Consider the following 21,669-nt stretch of genomic DNA (forward strand, 5'->3'; position numbering starts at 1 on the left):
CCTTGTTAGAGGGTTCTTGATGGCGACAGTGTCCACTAGACTTCAGTTGTTTTCCAAACTAAGAGCATTTCCAATGTAAAACACCATTTTTTCCTCCAAAATGGAGTAAAAGTGATTATGGAGTAAAAATGCTCTAACCCCACTCCATTTCTCACTCCATAATAGAGTGATGAACAAAAAAAAAATTAGATTACTCCATTTATAGAGTAAACTCCATTATGGAGTGAGAAATGGAGTGGGGTTGGAGCATTTTCTACTCCAAACTCACTTTTACTCCATTTTGGAGGAAAAAATGGAGTTGGGTTGGAGATGCCCTAAAGAAACTCCAAACATATACTAGCTTATTACAAATGAAAAACATGTACCAACACAAGAAAGTTTTAAACAAGAAGTTGTCATGATTCCCACTTGGTCTTCAACCTATCAGCATGTTTGAACTCAAATGTCAAGACCACACTTTCATCCATCCTCCTCAAGACAAAGCCCTCCACCAACACATAACATTTATAGCTCTTCCAACTCGAACCGCCTCCATCGAATCTGTCTGTTCTTTCAACCACGGCTCTGCTCTTCCACCCGAACCTCTCCTCTTCCCATTTCATTCTATCAGTGACAACAGACCTCAAACCAACACTCTTGTTTGCAAACCCAAACCAAACAACCCCAACTTCATCCACCCTCATTGTCTCTTTTCCAATAACTTGTCCCTCAAGCCTCACAACTTCTGGCTCAACTTCCACATTGACTACAGCCTTGTTTTCTTTGTCAACGTTTTCACAAGAGTACACCTCCTCCCATTTTTGGTAAAGACTCATTCTGTAATAAGTTGAGCTCTTAAGCTGATCCTTTGCGTCTCCATCCTTCACAAATATGAAAGGTACGTACCAGTTCCCTACCACAACACTTCTGTTCAGATCACTAGGAAGCTCGGAACGAAGCTTAGCGTTAATCCCTTTTGCATCGTCTCTCAGACCATAGTCTTCGGACGTAGAGTACTCAACGGTCCAACTTTTTCTCTTAAGGAACTCTGGTGGTACACCGTCAGGAGCAACGGATGTTGCAAAGTAATATCGAGACAAAGATTTTCGTTGATGGATCTCGAATTGTTGGTAAATGTCATAAGGATCTGCTTGTTGTGGTTTAGCTTCAGGAACATGGGTGAAGCAAAAGCAGCAGGGGACTCTGTCTTCCTCTTTCGCATTAGCCGAAGCTTCTCTGCAACAAAAAGTTGTAAGAATTCATATTGCATTTGTAAGATATCAAGCTCAAAACATTAGACATATCCATCTAAGTTCTGTTCAGACTTGAGATATTTAATGGCCTAGTAACGGTTAGAAGACATACCCTGAGTGTTTCCCGCTTCTTTTAATGGCGTAGTAACGGTTAGAGGACAACGGCTGGTCAAGAACCGGAATGAAAACGACAGGATCACGATAAACGATGGTCGTGTTATTAGCTGCGATGATGTATATCACAGACAGCTTTGCGTTCTGTGGGAACGGTAAGCCTCTGAGTCTAGACTCGTAGCAAGATCCGAAGCAACAAGTTGGCTTTGACTCTTCATCTTGAATTATAAGTACACCGGAGTTCGGACCTTCCGGCAATGGTTGCTTAAACTCCGATCTGTTTCTTTGATATTCCGACAAACGCCTTGTAACATACATGTTTGGTTTTAGCTGGTGAATGATTAGCTATTTTTTGATAGTTTTGTGATTCAATTCGTATAACTTGTGACTGGATCTATTTATATAGAGTGATGAAGAAATATAAAATAACTAATAAGCAATAAATAAATAGATATCAGATTTAGAGAACGTTTTACGCGGTACTGTCTAAAGACTTTTCCAAGTGGTGATAAAAAAAAAGTCTTTTCCAAGCAAGATCTTGAACTTAGAAGGAAGCGCGGAAGTCTTTTTCTGGCTGTTCTGAATAGTCACGTCACATCGTTTTTGAATTTGTGCATAAAATTCAAATTTTATCAGACTTTGATTTCAACAGGTAGGACCTATACGATCTAATCTATTCACGTGGCCAATCTTCAATGAGTTGGTGTGGAGATTGTAAGAAGAGAGCTTGTGTGATGGTTAACAGCTTTTGATGCAGATTGTAAATAGACTTCTTGATATTAATAAAACAAAAAAGGGATTACAAACTCAATTACAATTTCTCTTCCAGCTTACAAACACGTCGAAGCTCGTATGCCAAGATTTTTAAATGGCAGAATCTTAGCACGTTACCAGCAAATTTCTAGGAAGATTTTATCTTAATTTTATAAGAGTGTTTACGTTAGATATAAAATAGATGATTTTCAAAAGTTATTGTATTAGACCATCTCCAATGTTTCCTCTATTTTTATCTCTAAAATAGAAGAACTCTATAATATAGATGTGTTTTGTGTCAATGTATTTCTGTAAAATACAGATCTTCAAATATAAGTTGTTCAAAAAAAAAAAATCTCGAAATATAAAGCAAAATATAGAAAAATGCTATTTTTTCTCTATAAATAGAGGAGTAAATAGCAATCTCTATTTTAGATGTAGAAATAGAGATAGATTAGAGTGATTTTGCCTCTAAATGCTATTGTAGAAGTAAAAATAGAGGAGAATTAAAGATATTCTTATGGATATTATATCCTAGGGCGGAATTGTAAGGAACATTAAATAGTATATAAAGGGTTAAGAATAATCCAATAATCATCAATTGGTTTTAAGTTGGAAGAAATTTTCAAAAAAGTTCTAAATTGTATCAGCTTATTACAAATCATACTGAATAAAAACACTACCAACACACAAGAAAGCTTCAACACAAGAAACTCTTATGATTCCCACTTGGTATTCAACTTATTAAAATGTTAGAACTAATCCACTAATCACCAATTAGTTTTAAGTTGGAAGAGATTTTCAAAAAAGTTCTAAATTGTATCAGCTTATTACAAATCATACTGAATAAAAACACTACCAACACACAAGAAAGCTTCAACACAAGAAACTCTTATAATTCCCACTTGGTATTCAACTTATTAACATGTCTGAACTCAAATGTCACAACTATACTCTCATCCCTTCTCTTCAACACAAAGCTCTTCACCAACACATAACATCTATAGCTCTTCCAGTTCGAATCACCACCACTAAATTTGCTAGATCTCTCAATCACCGTTTCTTGAGGATCACTCTTCCACCCAAAATTCAACTCTTCCCTTTCCATCCTCATAATAACAGCATTTTTCAAACTTATTCTCTTGTCTGCAACCTCAAACCACACGACCTCATTTTCATCCATACTTCCACTCTTTTCTTCTATCTCATGTCCCTCAATCTTCACAACTACTGGTTCAACTTGAATATTAACTACAACTTCGCAGTTGTTTTTGTATGCGTTCTCACAATAGTAAAACTCTTCCCATCTTTGGTAAAGAGACATGAGGTAATAAGTTGTGCTTATCATTTGCGTTACTTTCGTGAAGACATATTTTTTTATAGGGCTATACCCCGAAGGGAGTCTTTCCAGAAATTCTCGAAGACCCAAAACAAGCTTAGACCCAGGAGGGGGTTTCGAAATAGTTTTCAACCAGCAATAGACGCATCTCGGTTAGTACCTCATTGGTTGCGTCATTGCCCCAAGCGCAAACGAACATGAAAGGTACATACCATTTTCCTACCAAAACGTTTGTATTCAGAATAGTAGGAAAGGTTGTAACAATGTGTGTAATATCCTTTCGCATCGTCTTGTAAACCATTGTCTTCGGATGTTGAGTATTTAATGATCCAATGCTTTCGCTTGAGTAACTCTGGTGGACCTCGTCAAGATCAACGGATGTTGCAAGGTAACTTCGTGACAGTGATTTCGGTGGATGGATCTCGAGTCTTTGGTCTATGTCATAAGGATCTGATTGGTGTGGTTCAGCTTCAGGCACATGGCTGTAGCAAAAACAGAATGGGACTCTGTCTCTTTCTTCCTCTGTGGCATTAGCTGATGCTTCTCTGCGACATAAGTATACAAAAATAAAGGAATTAAATTTTTAGATTATATTAAGAATATTATATCTCACATCGGGAATTCTAAAAGATCTGAACCAATTCACTAAACACCAATAATTTTAATCGGGAATTCTAAAAGATCTGAACCAATTCACTAAACACCAATAATTTTAAGTTGGAAGTCCATAACAAACCCGAACCTAATAGATTACCCTTTTTACTAGTCAGGTTTTTAAGCTTCGATACATAACACTTGGTCAATTTTTTCAAAAAAGGTTTGGTATATTGATAATCAAAAACATGTTTATATAACCAAAAAAAATCTGAAAACTCAAGATTCAAGACACACTATAGATATGCCCTCCTACGCACCTTTTTTTTTGGTAAGACTCCTACGAACACTTGAGACTGTAAAAATGGTTATTTGGGAATTTTTAAAATATTTGTTTGTATGTCTGTCTAGAGGTTTTGAGTCCGAAAGCACATGCATCCTAAGAAAAAGTCAACTATTTTAATGTAACTCTTTTTTTTTTGTAACTGAATGTAACTCTTTTTCGAGGAGTAGATCCATCCAAAACATTAAACATATAATCTTTTATATTTTTATTAGGTAATCCAAGAATTTTACTAACTCTACGAGGTATGTAAAATAGTTGGTCAACTTAGAATTAAAAAAGGTCAACTTTCAAGATTTTTTATTATTATTAACGGACAAACACAAATCCCTAATTTGCACAGCGAATATATAGAAAATTTTACCTCGTAGAGTTAGTATAATAAAAAATCTTGAAAGTTGACCTTTTTTAATTCTAAGCCAATAAGCCATACCCTGAGTGTCTGCCGCTTCATTTAATGGCGTAGTAGCGGTTAGAGGACAACTCTAAATCAAGAACGGGGACGAAAACGACCGGATCACGATAAGTAGTGGTCACGTTATTAACTGTGATGCTGTATTTCACAGTCAGCTTCACGTTCTGCGGAAACGGTAAGCCTTTGAGTCCAGACACGGAGCAAGATCCCAAGCAACACGTTGGCTTTGACTCTTTATCTTGGATTATAAGTACACCGGAGTTTGGACCTTCCGGAGTCTTCCTGTTTGTTCGGTATTCCGACAAAGTCTTGTAACATACATTTTTGGTTTTAAACTTGTAAATGATTTATTTAGAAATTTCTGTGTTGTGGTTGGGTCTATATATAATATAAAGTAGGATAATAATAAAAAACATATAACAGAAAATAATGACTTAGAGAAGCTTGTACGAGGTATTGTTTATAAGAGCATCTTCAACAGGATTCTCTATTTTAAAGTTTGCAAAACTTTAAATTTGAAGTTTCAGCGTGTTCTTCTATAAAAAGAAAACTTCAAACATAATTTTAAAATTATTTGCATTTTACACTATGGTTCTTATATTTATTATAATTAATATAAATCTATAAAACTTATAAATAACTAGCACATATATAAAAATATCACATTAATATTAATTAATAAAATCTTAGAGTAAATACATAAATTATAAATATAAATACATAACTAAATATATAAATACATGAAGATTTTGAGGATGTGAGACTGTCTCATATTCCTCGAAACATGAACGGACGGTCCGATGCTCTAGCTAAAGAAGCAAGAAAGAGAGGATACATTTTTTCCCATATAGATCAGACCCGGTCAGAAGGAGGGACTCCACGGAGACTCGGCTCGTCTGGACCACCACTTGATCTAACTAAGATGGACAGCTGACAAAAAAAAAACTAAATATTAAATTACAAGAAAAATACACTATATTTTGGAGCTTGCAAAACTTCATATTTGAAGTTTGCAAAACTTTATATTTGAAATTTAATGATGTTTTTAAACTTCATATTTGAAGTCAAAAGATGTTTTTAAACCTTAAAACTTCTTATTTTAAGGTTTATATTTAGTTTTACGTGTAAAACTAAAATTTATGAAAAAAATATGAAATATTATAATATATGATTTTTTAAAAAGAATAAAATGATAAACAACAAAATATTTAAGAATCATAAAATGTAATAATGTAATTGTAAGGATCAAAATACAAGTAAAAATGTGAAACTTTAAATTTGAAGTATTGAGTAGTGACACTCTATATTTGAAGTTTCACTATTAAAAACTTCAAATTTGAAGTTTCCTTTTGGAGAACAAAAAATTTCAAATATGAAGTTATATAGTGTATTTTGGAGAGGTTCTAAAGACTTTTTCGAAGTCTTATTTATTTATTTTTTTTATCAAAATCAAAGTCTTATAAAATATACATTTCATATGGAAGTCTTTTTCCAGTCAGTTTTTATGTCACAGCAAATCTTTTCTATAATCAGCGAATTGTAAATATTTTATTCATTTGGAATTCAACAGAAGCAACATTGTGGTTAAGCTGAATGTTTAGGATTGCTACATTACATATTTTTACTATATCGATCATCTTTTTGGACCGATTTTAATCACATTGCTCAAAAATCTTGGTTTTGCTTTTACCAGTTCTGAGTTCCAAAATACCAATTACATTTAGTTGATAAAAGATTACCAAAATCATCATAGAAAATCAAGCAACCAAATTTAGATTTTATTACATAAACATGAATGAAACTTCTTCACAAAGATATTAAATCAACAGTTGCACACGTGACACACAATGAAAACATAAATGAATTGAACTCAATCCCACTTGCTCTTTAACTTATCAGCATGCCTAAACTCATATGTCAACACCAAATTCCCATCCATTCTCTTCAATTCAAAGGTCTCTACCAACACATAACATTTATAACTCTGCCAAAGCATTGCATTACCTTCAAATCTCTCTGATCTCTTAATGCTAGACTTTATGTCATCAGTTTCCTTTGACCATCCAAATCTCTCCTCTTCCCATTTCATCTTCTCCACGACCATTGATCTTAAACCTATCTTCTTGCCTGTAATCTCGAACCACACAACCCCATTTTCATCCACACCTCTGTTTTCTTTTCTAATCACTTGCCCTTCAAGCTTCACCAATTCTGATTCTACTTCAACATCAACTTCAACTTCTCCGTGTTCTTCGTTGTAATCAACGTTACTACATGAGTAAACCTCTTCCCAACTTTGTCTAAGAGTCATGCTGTAATAGGTTGATCTCTTTATCTGAACCTTTGCGTCTCTTTCTTTCACAAATATGAAAGGGACATACCATTTCCCTACCACAACGCTTGTGTTCAAATCACTAGGAAGCTTGGAACGAAGCATAGTGTTAATTCCCTTTGCATCATCTATTAGACCAAAGTCTTGCGAAGTTGAGTACCCAACCCTCCAGTTTTTTCTTTTAAGGAACTGGGGTGGCACCCCGTCAGGAGCAACGGATGTTGCAGAGTAATAATAAGACTTTCTTTGATGGATCTCAAATTGTTGATATATGTCATAAGGATCTGCTTGTTGTGGCTTAGCTTCAGGGACATAGTTGAAACAAAAGCAGCATGGGACTCTGTCTTCCTCTTTGGCACTTGCCGATGCTTCTCTACAAACATTATGTTAACAAAATATTTTAAGGTTTTTTGCCCATACCCTGCGTGCAATTAAGGTCATTTAAGGAAATTATTCATCATCACTATTCCCACCTTTTTATATGAATAAACTTTTTCAAACTTTTACAAGAAGACATTAAATTTTAAATTAAGAATATAGTATTTTGTGATTATCAATTTTTAATAACGTTAAATGAATAATAATAAAATATTTATTTCATTTATTAAAATTTACAAACTTCTGTGTAATATTAATAAAATTTAATAAAAACAGAAAAAATTATCTTTATCTTTTGGGAAACATTCTAGTATAACACAAACGTTGTTTGTGATTTTTAAGCTCCGGTACAAAAAAAAATCCGATTAAGCGGAAAAGTGTTTCGTATCTTGATCACTTGTGGAACAAAAAGAAAGAAAACAGCTCAAAAGAATACCAAAGTTCTATGCAGATTTGAGTAACCTTATTTTTTGAGTAATTTCTACTCATGTCGACCATGGATTTTTTTTTCTTGTAACAGATCGACCATGGATTTGTCCTTGAAATTAATATAACATGTAAAAGGCAAAAAAGTTGTAAGATTATGTTACCCTGAATGCTTCCCACGTCTTATAATAACGTAATAACAGTTTGAAGATAAGGGCTGACCGAGAACCGGGATGAACAAGACCGGGTCATGATAAAAATCATCTCCGTCACTATATCCCACCGTCAGCTTTGCGTTCTGTGGGAACGGCAAGCCTTTTAGATCTTGACCATAGCACAACCCAAAGCAAGAGAGGGGTCTTGACTCTTCGTCTTGAATCACAAATACTCCAGAGTTTGGACCTTCTGGTGGCTGCTGTTCCAACTTCAACGGGTTCCTCTGGTACTCAGAAAGACGTCTTGTAACATACATCTTCAATTCGGAATCTTTCAGGTGTAGAATTTAGGGGCTGGGATTTGGTTCTATATATTGCATTATGGATTGAGAGATAAGCTAGTTGTACAAGCTATCGTCTAAAGACTTTTCAAAGGTTTTGACTTCTATGGTTTATTTATACAGAGGTTTTATAAGTATTATGAGAGATTCATGTTACATACATGATGTCGTGTTTTTCTATGAACTTTGTAAAAACATGTTTGATCGATGCACATTTTTGTAGGTTGCGAATATTCTGACGTCTGCTGGTCAAGACTATGCCTTGACTTTTTATAATCTTCCGTGATCTTAGGGACAAGCGTTTAGTTCCTATTGGTACAACAAAATGTGAAAACATAAACTATGCTTTAGTTAATTTACTTGTATTACAAAAAGTCAAATGTCAATGATATCTTTTCTTTAATGTCAATAATCTTCATATGTCATACCTTAATACTTAGAGGATAACAGTGAAAAAATGTTTCTAGAATAATTTTTCTTTTTTTTCCCATGCATAAATCTAAAGCAAAAACATCATACAAAGTTCTCTACATAAATTCACCTATCCTGATCAAACAAAGACAAGAATGACTAAGAAGAAGACCCCATATTGATCATTCGCTGTATTGATCCAATCCAACAGTACGTACACACATAACACAAAAAAAATCACCTTTAGGGTTCTTTTCAAGCTTCTTTACGCGTGATCCTGTCCTTACCACGTTACCAGCAAATTTCAAGGAAGACTTTATTTGGTTTTATCCATTTAAGAAAATAATAAATTTAAAAAGAAGTTTTGGCATCTAGGAAGAAGAATGACCAATTAGTAAAATATGTTAAATAACTCTATAATGGTAAGATAATTAATCAATTTATTATTCAATTTAACAGAGTTCACATCAATTCAATACAGGCCAAGATAAAGCATAAGCTGAAAGGGAAGAAGCTCAATTCAGTATTGGATAGTCCTCAACTTATCAGCATGTCTAAACTCATATGTCAACACCAAACTCTCATCCATTCTCTTCAGCTCAAAGCTCTCTACCAACACATAACATTTATAACTCTTCCAATGCGATGAACCACATTCAAATCGATCCAATCTCTTAACCGTCACTCGGTTTCCATCTATCTTCTTCCATCCAAAGATCTTCTCTTCGCTTTCCATCCTCTCAACAATCATTGACCTTAAACCTATCTTCTTGTTTTTTCCTTCATGATCTAAAACTTGGAACCAAACAATCCCTTTAGCATCCAAATTTGTTGTTTCTATATTAATCTTTTGTCCCTCAACTTTAATCACTTGAGCTTCAAGATCCACATCAACGGCAACCTGAATACAATCTTCGTTGTGAACATTCTCATAGAAGAAAACCTCTTCCCATCTTTGATGAAGGGTCATGTTGTAATACATTGATATCTTCACTTGATCTATTATGTCTCCTTCCTTCACAAACAAGAAAGGGACATACCATTTCCCTACAACAACGCTCATATCAAGACCAGGAAGCTTAGAACGAAGCTCTACATTTAGACCTTTGGCATCATCTATGAGACGTAAGGTTGAAGTCCTGTTTTCTAACGTCCAGCTACTCATGAGGTATGCAGGAAGTATAGCATTGGGATCAGCGGGTTTGGCGTGATAGTAAGAACAGGAAGGTGATGATGTAGTTGTGATCACAACTTGTTGATGAATGTCATAAGGATCTGGTTGTGGCTTCTTATACCTATGAACATGATTGAATCTGATGCAGAAGCAGCATGTTACTCTCTCCACCTCTCTTTCAGTGCTAGTAGATGATTCTCTGAAATCCAAAATTTAAGCTTCTCCAAATAAGATGAGATTTTTGAAACATAAATAGATCTGGGCATTTGAAGTGTTTGTCATGCATGCTTAAATGACATAAAAGATTTATAAATTCAAGAAATTAATCATTACTTCAGGGATTATAATGGGATCAACTCAACCTGATATAAACCTAAACAATCATATTTTATCTCTATACTTATATTGTTTGTTATATGAAAATTTGGCATTTTAACAAATTAATAAACTTCCTTTTGCATAGAAACATATCATACACACGTTTTTAGATAATCCTTTATTATTATTGTGAACATATCCCCTATACATTATTTTTGAATATTATTTATGAAGTGATTTGACACATGTTATCACCACATTCAGTTTTAACAAAAAAATGACATGACTTACAAAAAATATGACATAGCATTAGTCAATTATGACACATGCAATTATGAAAATATATTAATAATTCATTTATTTCTTTTAATACAAAATTATAAATATATTTCCGTTTAATATACAAATTTTAAAAATATTATTTAGTTTTATATCTTAAAAATTATATATTTGACAAATTTTTCTCTTAAATTTTATAGAATTTGATTTAATATATTTAACCAAAATAAAAATATTTCCAAGATTATAATTTTAAATATTATACATAAATGTTATTAAATATAAATATAAATTTAAATAAAATTTATTTATTTTATCTTTTATATATAATTAAAACTTAAAATTATTTTAAATATAATTTAAATTTTAAAATTTTATTTCTGCACATATTGCAGGGAAAACACCTAGTGAAAATCTAGAAAGTAAACTTACTCCATAATATTCATGTCAAATAAAAAAATAGTTTAAAGGAAATAGTCATATACCTCGAATAGTACCCGCACCGTTCATAAGTGTAGTAACGGTTAGAAGATAGAGGTTGGCTAAGAACAGGTATGAACACAGCCGGATCACGACGAACGTTGTCTCTATGTGAACCGTAGTTGTGTATAACGGTCAACGCTGCGCTTTGTGGAAACGGTAATCCTCTGAAGAGAGTTTCGTTGCACAAACCGAAGCAACAAGTAGTCAACGATTCTTCGTCTTGAATCACAAGCACACCAGAGTTTGGACCTTCAGGTGGTGGCTTCTTGAGCTCCGATGGGGTTTTCCGGTACTCCGACAAAGCCCTTGTTACATACATGTTGTCGTGTGTTTTATGGTTTGTGAGGGAACATGTTTGACCGATGCATATTTTTATAGGTTGAGATATACTATTGACTTTTGCTAATCAAAACCATTGATTTGACTTTTGTCAATACTAGGTAATGTCTTTCCGTGATATCTATCTTATTAAAGTAGAAGTACTTTAAGTTTTTGTTTGGTAATAGGGATATAAATCTTTAAAAAAATATTAATTGTGTTTGGTAACAAAGATAATAGAGATTTTTTTTTCCTTATTTAAATGATAGATTTAAGTATTTAATGTTCTTTCCTAATTTAAATAATAGATTTCTTTAATAGAATGAATCTTAACCATAATATATTTTAGTTAAAATTTAATATTATTCAATATTTATTAATAAAAATAATAAAATAAAATCACACATCAAAATCAATTTATATATCATATAAATAAAATATAAAATATTTTATTTATAAATTGTTAGTATAACACTTTTATAATATAAGTCCAATTAATTATAAATATTAAATTTTTATATGATACACTGTGATATAATAGACGATTAAAATCACATAATATAATTATTTAAAGTAATATATTAATTTTTTGTTTTAAAATGTTATACTAACAATTATGTAATACATATTAATTTACATATATATATATATATATATTATCATTAGAACAAAGAAAAAAAATTGAAGTGAAAGCAAATATTTATACGGCCACGGGTCAAACTATAGAAATAAACAACAATGGCGTAAGATTTTTTTAAACAAATTTATTTTAGTTTCAAATATGTTTATATATTTTATGTATTTATAAATTATTTTATTTGTTATTAAGAATGCTAAGATTTTGGAATTGGAAAAAATTATGATTCATCTCTATATTATTTTAATTAGGAATTTCAAATTAATATCAAAATATTTTTTTAAACTTTTAATTTTTATTATAACTACAAATGTTAATTTTCAATCTAAATTTATGTTTAAATATTACAAATATATCATTTATAAATAAAAAACTAAAAACATAAAATGAATACCCGCCCGGTTGGGCGGGTCAAGATCTAGTTAGGAATTAAAACGCGTAATTGCTATTAGTATCGTATTAAAATGCGAAAACATACATTATGCTTTAGTTAACTCATTTGTGTCACAAAGGTCAAATGTCAACAAACACCTCAAAGGCTTGTAAACGAATTTTAATTTAATGACTAGATTTTAACTCACCCTTCAAAAGGCAGGTATATTTTTTGTTTTAATCGTTTTTTTGAAAAATTATTTGTTTGTATTTAATTTATTTTATAATCATATTTGTATTAGTTACTAATTTAATTTGATATAATAGTTTTTTAAATAAATGAAATATATAGATGGATCCAATATGTCACATTTATTGGGTTTTTAACCAAAGATTTAAACATAAGTAATTTTATGTTAAATTTAGATAGAAACATTTACACTATAAGTCACTTTTCTAGTTCTTTATTACATTGTCGGTCAATTTTGACTCCTGCGACACTTTTTTACAACCAGCCACTCTTCTTTCTAACTAATCTAGTTTCATTTTAAAAATCTTTTAGTTAGATAAATTTTAAAAAAATTCCACAAACCCATAAAATCTAGAGTTCTAAAATCTCTCTCTCTCTCTCTCTCTCTCTCTCTCTCTTTCTCTCTCTCTCTCTCTCTCTCTCTCTCTCTCTCTCTCTCTCTCTCTCTCTCTCTCTCTCTCTCTCGATCCTAACCAGATCTGGTTTCCTTCTCCGATAAAAACGAAGTTGGTGAAGTCGGCCTCCGGAATAACTCAGCTCCTTAAATTTCCATGGTAGACAGTCACTCTTAAACTTCTTTATCTCTTCATCTTCTTCAATTACTTATATTTTCCACTGTAAAGTTGAGTTTTTTGTTTTCAAGTTTTCTCTTTTTCTTGATTACGTCTCTTTTTAAGCATCATGGCCACCTCACAATTTCATCAACATAGATTCAATTCTTGTATTCGTATATGAACACATTTCGATTTTCTAAAACTGTTTCTAGGTTTTGAAAAAGGGAGAAATGATTTATTTATTTGATACAATAGAGAGATGGAGGCATCATATTCAAAATGCTTTGGATTGACTCGCTTGACATTAACTAGGACTCGAAAATAGAGATGGTCAATTTCTTCAGGTAACATCATCTTTTGAGTTCAAAAGGATATAATTCAGGGAAAATTCAAACATAGTAAATTAAATGAAATAGATTGTGATAAACCTTTGAATTCTGCATATGTTAGCGAGCAAATGTATTTATTTACTTCTTTTGATATTTTTCAGGCACACTGTATTCTTCCATTTAATCTAAGAAGACTCGAACTTTGTGAGTTTTAGAGAGAGACATAGTCCCATTCTTCTTTGATGAGTACATAATTCTACACCAAGGCTTAGAGGGATCCATAAGACTAGATTTTCTTTTCTTGTTCACATGTGTCCACATGTACCATGCAATTTCACATTTTCCATGTGTATACAAAAGCATGTGTACACCTTAATCCCGTAAGAGACCGAACTGCGAAGTGAAAAGAAAGTTATTATATAAGATTCCTGTACTTATGTAAAGCTTTACAACATACACTGTGGGGTCTTTATTTAGGCCAATTCACAGTCATAGACAATGCTTTTGGACAGGCTATCGCACGTATGTATAAATCATGCCCTCTCAACTTGTGTCTACGATATGTGTACAATCATGCCCTCTCAACTTGTGTCTACGATACTTGTACATGTGTACTCTACGATATGTGTACAATTGAAACATTAAAAATCATTCTACGAGTTGTACACATGTACTCTACAATATATGTACACTTGAAACATTAAAAACTATTTCTACGAATTTTACAAAAGCATCATAACGTTACAATATGTGTATGCATCATTACCACATGTTTAACAACGCAATCACTGAAACATCCAAACAATTTGACAAATATATATATTTTTGTTTATCTCTAAGGTCCTAAGATCATGAGATGAAAGAAATCTATCAAAGGTATAGAGAAAAAGAGAAGTGATGATTATTTGATAGAAGTGCTTAAGGGGGTATTATTGCTATAGAAAAAAGCACACTAATCATGTCTTTTATTTTTTGTTTGATTATGGTCCAATGAGTTCTGGAGATGTACTTTCATTATGCTTTTATATGCATTTGATTACAGATTTAAATGGTCAGTACAAAAAGATTGTAAAACCATTTAGTTGTAGCTATTTTATATTTATTGATCCAAATGTTTATTGATGAATGGTCATGTTCTTAACAAATATCCTTATTGACACTAATAAAGTTTGAAAAATTAGTGAAAACAAAGTGTACATATGAAATCAGTGTACACAAGTCATTCCTAGGCGTAAGCAATATCCATGTGTACAATTCTTTGTCAATATACATACTTTGATGTACTTTTTGGGCAATGAAGTCCTTGCCTGACAAACAAAAAAACCAAGGAACATTGATCACTAAACGAGCTTGACTGAACAAGTAATTTACACAGCAAACTTCTCAGCGTCTCAGTTTTTAAATCATTAGTCAAAACCAAGTTTTATATAATTCATAACTATTGTAGCACACAAAACTATCAAGCAATCAACTTACTATCAGGTTTTAAAATATGTACGACTAAATGATGTCCATGTGTACATATAAAACAATTACTATCAAAGTGATGTCTATGTGTACACATAAAACTTACTATCATGTACAATGAATCATATGTATAATAGTGTCCATATGTACAACATACATAAACATCCACATGTAACACACCAAGAAAATTTCACAATCTGATTAACCATTATAGAAACAACGGAGTTATCTATGGTGGATTTTGCGTAAATATCTTCCTCTTTTCAGAATTCATTCTTTACTACACAATTCTCCAAATTTTCAAGAAAGATGGCTCATGTACATGTGTACACATGTTCACATATGTTATCAATTGTAAATCTTGATTAATATGTGTAAATCTTGATTAATATAGTGTAAATGTTTCATTAATATGTTCATCTAGTTATTTTTAAAAGTAAATCAATCTATTTTAATCTAGCCTTATATTACTCATATATTTCATATCCATTCGATGGATTTTTTAGACTTTTATCTGAATAAATTTTGATCATTTAGCTTACATATTAAGTGTATATCTTGTATTAGTATGCTCATTTGCATATAATATGTGTGAAAATGCACATTAGAAAATTTGGGGCAAAATTAAAAGAACTCATTTTTGCAAATCTGAAAATCTAAAGTCAAAAATGAAAATAGCCAAAAACGTGAAGGACTAAACATGCAAAAAGGTGAAAAGTAACCATTGTTGTTCTCGAGCTTTCTTCGACGGAAAAGACGAGCTACAACCACTCCGTACGGCAACGGCGGTAGATCTGAGCATGGCGATGTGATGCGGAGGTGATTCTCCGACAACGGCGGAGGGATGTAGAGGTGATTCTCTGACGGCGGCGGAGCGCGCCACAGGAGTTCAACGTAACTTAATGGTGGAGGAGTTTGCCGTAGGAGCTGTGAATCGTAGAGGCCAGAGATCTACAGCGGTTGTGTCCATCCTCACACCGGAGAAAATCATTGTGGCTAGATGTGGAGATTCCTGTGCCGTTTTCTTCCTGTAACGGAAAGTTATTCCTTATTCTCGAATCTTGACCATGAGGTTATCATCGTTGATCTCTTAATTGTGTTTGTACAATTGTCTAGATGTTCATTTCACTGTTTTAATTTTATCTTTGATCTTTACAAGTTCTTAAAATCAATCAACTAAAGATTTTTTAGAAAAAACAAAATCGAATCTGATAAAGTTAGAAGACGAACAATAAAAAGTGGGTCCTACAATTTTTTTGGTCTAGTTATGTTTTGGTTAGAAGCGAACGGAATAAGTAGAGAAAAGTGTGTTGGGAGTATAAAGTGACTTATACTGTAATAAAAACTCAGAAAGTGACTCTGAGTGAAAAAAACTCATTTAGATACTTGTTCATGTATTACAAAATTTATATGTGATTTGTTCTTTTTTATTTTTAATTTGAAATTTATATATTTTAGTTTATAGAATTTTATATGATTTAAACGGATAGTCAAACCCAAACTAAAACCCATAAAATATGAATTGAAACAAAAATTTGAATTCTGAATAGACTTAAACCAAAATCTCATCATATAATTAACCTTCTTAATTTATTAATAATAAATATTAAAATATCAACAACTTAAAATATTTGTGTTCAAATATTAATAACATAAACAATTTTCGACCACACTTGAAAGCACCATATATTTTATGATGTAAAATTTCATTAATAATTTTACAAAAATTATGTAAATTCGTAAAGATTTTGTCTATTTTGAAACAGGAAAATTCGGATATGTTTTCAAATCTATAGATCTAGTGATTCAATATGTAATCCGGTTTGGATTTCAAGAGATATTCATCAACTAAAATTTTGATAAAACCCACAAAAACCGTTAAAACCAGAGGATGCATGTTGAACCTATAGATGATTGATATAATTCAATTTTATTTAAATTGTTATTTTTTATAAATTTAAAATTTAATTTCAATGTTTTAATTAGATATTTAGATAATTATTAATTGATAAAAGTCATGTCCAACATAAGTATTTTTATTTCCTATTGGTATAGGTGAACATATGAACATTGACCTATTGACCTATACCAAACATAACAAAACTTATACCCGCAGATCTTAAAACATGAACATGACCTATATAAGTGTGGTCCAACTATTTAATAAAATAGATTAAAAACTATTAACTATTTAGAAGAAATATTATACAAAAAACACAGATTTTTTTTTAAATATAAAACAAAAAATATACCCGTCCTTTTAAGAGCGGATCAGCATCTATTTGTATTTGAATTATATAGCATAACTCTAATTTGTTGTAGAAAATGTTTAAATTATATTTTATGTGAAATGAAATATAAATAATTTAAATTTTAAAAAATTTCTAAATTTTTAAAATTACTTTTTAATACTGATATATTTATAAACTATATTATTAAATTAGAAAAATGACCTATTAATAGTCCAGCTATTTTATAAAATTATTAAAAAATTTTACTAATCAGTTAAGAAAAATATTCTACACAAATATGATTACAAAGAAAAACACAAATATAATTAAAAAGATACAAATATAAAAATTGAATTTCTAGAAAATGTAAAACAAAAAATATACTCACTCTTTGAAATGTTGATCAGAATCTAAATTGTATTATATTATCTTAATTAAACCACAGTTCATTTCCATTAATTTTTATAGTGGACATAATATTTATTAATGTAAAGTATCAATATTATTGTTTCCAAATGATATAATTTTTATTTATTGAACTACGTAAAGTTTGTAATAAGTAGTGAACCACTAATATTTTGGAATTAAAGGGTGACTTTACAAAATATGCATACATCTTAGAAGCATTACAAAATTATTTTATGAATAATAATAATTACTGGAACTGAATTTATTCTGATAGATCCCAAAAGAAAAAAATAACCGCATATTACGTAACATATAGGTGGAAGTTACAGATTTAGGAAACCAACGTGGAAGTTACAATTTTTTTAATAAAGGTAATTACATAATATATCTAGATAATTATTTAGATGCATTATATTTTATGTTGGACACAACCTTTGATCAATTAGATATGTTGAAGAATTAATAGAATAGATTAACTAATCTTCATATAATCATAACGTAATATTTAGTACATTAGTTCCACAAAGATAATAGTTTTGAGAGTTGTATTTGTTTCACAAAAATAGTAATTTTATGTGTTTCGATGTAACTTTATAGTTTATTTACTTATTTAATTTCTTCATATTAATTAAGATTTATAAATTATATATTCCTCCATTTCATTTTAGTTGTATTTCTAAGTTTATAAACACAGACTAAAAAAACATATAATTTTATATATTTCCAAAATAAAAACCCAATTACCTTATACACAACCACATTTCAACAAATAGGAAAATACAATGAATAATCTTATTAATAAATTTTGCATTAGAACTTTAAAAATACAATTTTAGTATATGATAGCAGTTAAGAAGATAATATTAATAATTTTTTGTATTTTTTCCAAAAATAAATTCAAAGATAAAAACCTTACACAAAGTTTTCTACATAAATTTATCTATTCTGATCAAACAAACACAAGATGAGTAAGAAGAAATACATCACCGATCCAGGGAGGAGGTCCATATTGATCATTCTCCGTATTGATCAAACGGTCCACACAAAACAATTAACATTACCCTCAGGGTTTCTTTTCAAGCTTCTTCGTGATCCTGTGGATAACAAGAAAAGTATCCAGAGTTACAAACATTAATTTATTTGTGTTTTCAAAAACAAGAACATGGACCGTTGTCCACAGAGATTGTGAATCAAAATTTCACCTGAAGCAGTAGATTCCAAGAGCCGCAGTGATCTCATGTATGACCGATGTGGCAAAGTGCAAGTATAACGACACTGGTTTGCACGAGTACAACGTTAGTTAAGACTTAAGAGCGAGAGAAACAAACAGCTAACTAGGTAAGGTTTTGCGTTTTTTTTAGGAGCAAACCTGTGAATATGCAGTAGCCAAGAAGAACCCATAACTCGTCGACTAGAGGAACCCTGGAAGACAGAAAGTTTCTCAGGTTTATAAAGACAAAAAAAAACAATAAAGTTTCTGCAGGAAAATGTATATATGAGAAAATCATACCCAGCATTCAATCTTGCGGTTAGAGCGTTTGCAAGTGCAAAAGGAAGATAGACTAGAGACTGTATTTTGATTTAAAAAAAAAAACATACATAAGGTTACATTTTCCAAAACCAGTAAGATTGGAGAGATTAGAGAGTTATGGGATATTACCAAGCACATGTTTGTTTTCAATCCTTTAGGCTCATCACATAAATGAGCAAGAATCATTCTTCCCTGAGAACAAAAAGAACATATAGCTTTTTGAGTTACAAATGATAGTAAGAAGCATTGATCAATAACTAAAAAACCAAGACTTACCACTAGAAATCCAAAGGCAAGTCCAGTTCCAAGTACAACTAAGTGAGGGTATGTTGCTATGAGATTGATTGGAGACAAGTAATCCCTGTATCAAAATAAGATCCTCATCATTTTCAACAGTAAAGGAGAGAAAGATCTTAAAAGAACATATAATACAAAATACTTACCATATCAAAACACCTCCAAGAAGAACCACGAAAGGATACAGCTGCATCAGAGTATTAAACAGAAGATTAAGTTTGTAGCTTTTAGAAAAAAAATATTTTATAAATCAATTGTTAAGGAGGTTACCATAGCTAATGCTAGCACCATGCTCCCTTTTCTTGATTGAACAACTTTATAGACATTTGACACACTGTAAAAATGCAACCGCATATGAACCAGCTCAGCAAATAGGAACTTCTCAACTAAAAAAGAGCTCTTAGCTCAGCACTAAAGACCACTCTTTTCTTTAAATCTTCATCTATCTCATTGTACTCTAGTTTCAGTGCCATCTCACTTCCTATTGCACAACTGGAAACCAACACATGTACTGTTCAAGTTAGGAAGACTCACTTGAATGCAACGGTTGGTATAACAGCAAAAGCGATCATCATGTATAGTACTGCTCTTGAAGTTTGGATGGCTAAAACAGAGAACTCAAAAGTTTAATCAAGAAAGCAAAGAGAGTAACTGTACAAGAAAAGATTGGACGAAAAAAACAATGTGGGAGATAGTTTTACCATTCACAAATGGCACCCAACTAAACAAGGGTATGGACTCCCCTAACTGCTGAGCCCACCATTCAGCACCTTTAGACAGAAAAATAAAAGAAGTAAAGACCAAACCCTAGTATGGTCTGAAATGAAATGCTTAAAGATTGGCCTAGCAGACAAGAAAGAAGCGTACCGACAAGGGCTGTGAAGAAGTGGCTGACATATATAAGTGCAAGACCCTCTGTAGGTCCATTAATGACCGGAAGAATAAGTGTGTTGGTGAAATAACTAGAGAAGCGTGAATGAAAGTATATTAGAAAGTCTATGAGAATGTTAAGAGACATAAGCAGAGAGTTAGAAGAAGCACAGGACTTACTGTTCCCATGTAGCTCCATAGAAGGGAATAGCTGAAATAACCCAGAACCAGAAAGTATCTCTTCCACACATTGCAGTGCTTCCAAACGCCATGGCTTCAAACTGTTTTCATTGGGAAAAACATTAAAGCATCGACTCCACGAATGTAAAGTAAAAACAAAACGAAAAAAAGAAAGGATTGTTAATGGTTACCGCACAAGCAAGTGCGTCACAACCTGAAAAATAGGAACACAAGTAAGAAAAATCAAGAAACAAAAATGAAGACAGATAATCAAGAAGAGGAAAGATAAAGCACCATGATCAAAAAGCTCTCCTAGGGGGCTAGAGGAGTTCGTTCTTCTTGCTTGCTTCCCATCAACCGCATCAAATGTCTAAAAAACCTCAAACGGTTTCAGGGGAAACAAGAGAGTTAAAAATACATTCAAAAGTCAAAAAGTTTAAAGAAAAAGAGAGAGAGACGCAGACCTGATACAAGAAAAGAAGCAAACCATGTGCGAAGTGCACCCAACGTGGAGGTGGAGAATCCAACTGAGGTGAATATATCTGAGACAAGGTATAAGAAAAAGTGTCTTTGTAATCAAATCCATATGCAGAAAGGCGGACATAAATAAGACACCAACCAAATGCTTCAAGAGAAGAGACTACAGAACAAGGCATTAATCACTCACGTATCCTAGGAGTGAAGATGTGACTAGAAACATGAACCCCATAAGCGTTATCTGCAAAGCAAACAAAGCCATAAGCAATAACGACACCACATAAAGCAAAATGGAGAGACAAGAAACACTTAAGTACCATGTTTGGTCTGTGTATGGTCCAAAGGCAGCAACAGAGAGAGAAAACCACATGAAAAGACAAAAACAAAAGTCAAGACTTCTCATTTAGCCTCATCAAGTAAAGCTAAATATACCCAAAAGAGAGAGAGAGAGACTTACGGCATCCATAGAGGGAAGACTTTGACAAAACGAGTCCAAAAAGGGTTGAGAAGGTATTTAGCAAGATAAGAGTGATCCACTCCACTGTATTTGTACCTATGAAGAGCTGCTACACCATGTGCTCCTATGTAACCCATTACTCTCCTAACCTGTTTCAATTTTGCATCCGAATTTTCAAACTAAAAGACGTTAAAGCAGTGATCT

General features: G+C 31.9%; 5 protein-coding genes, 1 long non-coding RNA gene and 1 other non-coding gene across 9 annotated transcripts in view; 1 reads left to right on the forward strand and 6 right to left on the reverse strand.

Annotated features, from left to right (window-relative positions):
* Nucleotides 1-295: 295 nt before the first annotated feature.
* Nucleotides 296-1,755, reverse strand: LOC108806649 (uncharacterized). The gene is made up of 2 exons (XM_018578818.2): nucleotides 1,345-1,755; nucleotides 296-1,215 (listed from the first exon to the last, which is right to left on the reverse strand). Exons 1-2 carry the CDS (start codon nucleotides 1,662-1,664, stop codon nucleotides 396-398), a joined length of 1,140 nt encoding a protein of 379 aa, XP_018434320.1. The 5' UTR covers nucleotides 1,665-1,755; the 3' UTR covers nucleotides 296-395.
* A 1,187-nt stretch (nucleotides 1,756-2,942) lies between these two features.
* Nucleotides 2,943-3,615, reverse strand: LOC108808358 (uncharacterized). Its single transcript, XM_056987333.1, has 2 exons — nucleotides 3,599-3,615; nucleotides 2,943-3,502 (listed from the first exon to the last, which is right to left on the reverse strand). The coding sequence occupies exons 1-2, from the start codon at nucleotides 3,613-3,615 to the stop codon at nucleotides 2,992-2,994; spliced, it is 528 nt and encodes a 175-aa protein (XP_056843313.1). The 3' UTR covers nucleotides 2,943-2,991.
* Nucleotides 3,483-3,633, reverse strand: LOC130497132 (U4 spliceosomal RNA). Its single transcript, XR_008936145.1, has one exon. It is a non-coding gene; the product is annotated as a U4 spliceosomal RNA (small nuclear RNA).
* Nucleotides 3,634-6,552: 2,919 nt separating this feature from the next.
* On the reverse strand, nucleotides 6,553-8,543 carry LOC108809941 (uncharacterized). The gene is made up of 2 exons (XM_018582073.2): nucleotides 8,091-8,543; nucleotides 6,553-7,495 (listed from the first exon to the last, which is right to left on the reverse strand). Exons 1-2 carry the CDS (start codon nucleotides 8,396-8,398, stop codon nucleotides 6,661-6,663), a joined length of 1,143 nt encoding a protein of 380 aa, XP_018437575.1. The 5' UTR covers nucleotides 8,399-8,543; the 3' UTR covers nucleotides 6,553-6,660.
* Nucleotides 8,544-9,320: 777 nt separating this feature from the next.
* Nucleotides 9,321-11,511, reverse strand: LOC108805935 (uncharacterized). The gene is made up of 2 exons (XM_018577929.2): nucleotides 11,090-11,511; nucleotides 9,321-10,206 (listed from the first exon to the last, which is right to left on the reverse strand). The coding sequence occupies exons 1-2, from the start codon at nucleotides 11,404-11,406 to the stop codon at nucleotides 9,354-9,356; spliced, it is 1,170 nt and encodes a 389-aa protein (XP_018433431.1). The 5' UTR covers nucleotides 11,407-11,511; the 3' UTR covers nucleotides 9,321-9,353.
* Nucleotides 11,512-13,037: 1,526 nt separating this feature from the next.
* On the forward strand, nucleotides 13,038-14,063 carry LOC108805936 (uncharacterized). The gene is made up of 3 exons (XR_001942480.2): nucleotides 13,038-13,218; nucleotides 13,431-13,562; nucleotides 13,709-14,063. It is a non-coding gene; the product is annotated as an uncharacterized LOC108805936 (long non-coding RNA).
* A 4,433-nt stretch (nucleotides 14,064-18,496) lies between these two features.
* LOC108805934 (choline/ethanolaminephosphotransferase 1) overlaps nucleotides 18,497-21,669 on the reverse strand; it is a 68,862-nt gene continuing 65,689 nt past the window's right edge. Inside the window, exons 2-19 of one of the 3 annotated variants that reach the window (XM_018577928.2) lie at nucleotides 21,466-21,644; nucleotides 21,326-21,335; nucleotides 21,199-21,249; nucleotides 20,996-21,073; nucleotides 20,826-20,901; nucleotides 20,723-20,745; nucleotides 20,532-20,632; nucleotides 20,349-20,443; nucleotides 20,183-20,251; nucleotides 20,016-20,085; nucleotides 19,752-19,815; nucleotides 19,628-19,668; nucleotides 19,461-19,545; nucleotides 19,314-19,376; nucleotides 19,164-19,222; nucleotides 19,023-19,075; nucleotides 18,856-18,928; nucleotides 18,497-18,747 (exon numbers count right to left, since the gene is read on the reverse strand). In XM_018577928.2, coding sequence (XP_018433430.1) covers nucleotides 18,717-18,747; nucleotides 18,856-18,928; nucleotides 19,023-19,075; nucleotides 19,164-19,222; nucleotides 19,314-19,376; nucleotides 19,461-19,545; nucleotides 19,628-19,668; nucleotides 19,752-19,815; nucleotides 20,016-20,085; nucleotides 20,183-20,251; nucleotides 20,349-20,443; nucleotides 20,532-20,632; nucleotides 20,723-20,745; nucleotides 20,826-20,901; nucleotides 20,996-21,073; nucleotides 21,199-21,249; nucleotides 21,326-21,335; nucleotides 21,466-21,602 — 1,179 coding nt within the window. In that variant the 5' untranslated portion in view covers nucleotides 21,603-21,644 and the 3' untranslated portion in view covers nucleotides 18,497-18,716. Of the gene's footprint in view, nucleotides 18,748-18,855; nucleotides 18,929-19,022; nucleotides 19,076-19,163; nucleotides 19,223-19,313; nucleotides 19,377-19,460; nucleotides 19,546-19,627; nucleotides 19,669-19,751; nucleotides 19,816-20,015; nucleotides 20,086-20,182; nucleotides 20,252-20,348; nucleotides 20,444-20,531; nucleotides 20,633-20,722; nucleotides 20,746-20,825; nucleotides 20,902-20,995; nucleotides 21,074-21,198; nucleotides 21,251-21,325; nucleotides 21,336-21,465; nucleotides 21,645-21,669 lie in introns of all 3 variants that reach the window. The other 2 variants (XM_018577927.2, XM_056989977.1) reach the window with 2 other exon arrangements.

The sequence above is a fragment of the Raphanus sativus genome, chromosome 6 (assembly GCF_000801105.2).
Source record: "Raphanus sativus cultivar WK10039 chromosome 6, ASM80110v3, whole genome shotgun sequence".
In the NCBI taxonomy this organism is placed as follows: domain Eukaryota; kingdom Viridiplantae; phylum Streptophyta; class Magnoliopsida; order Brassicales; family Brassicaceae; genus Raphanus; species Raphanus sativus.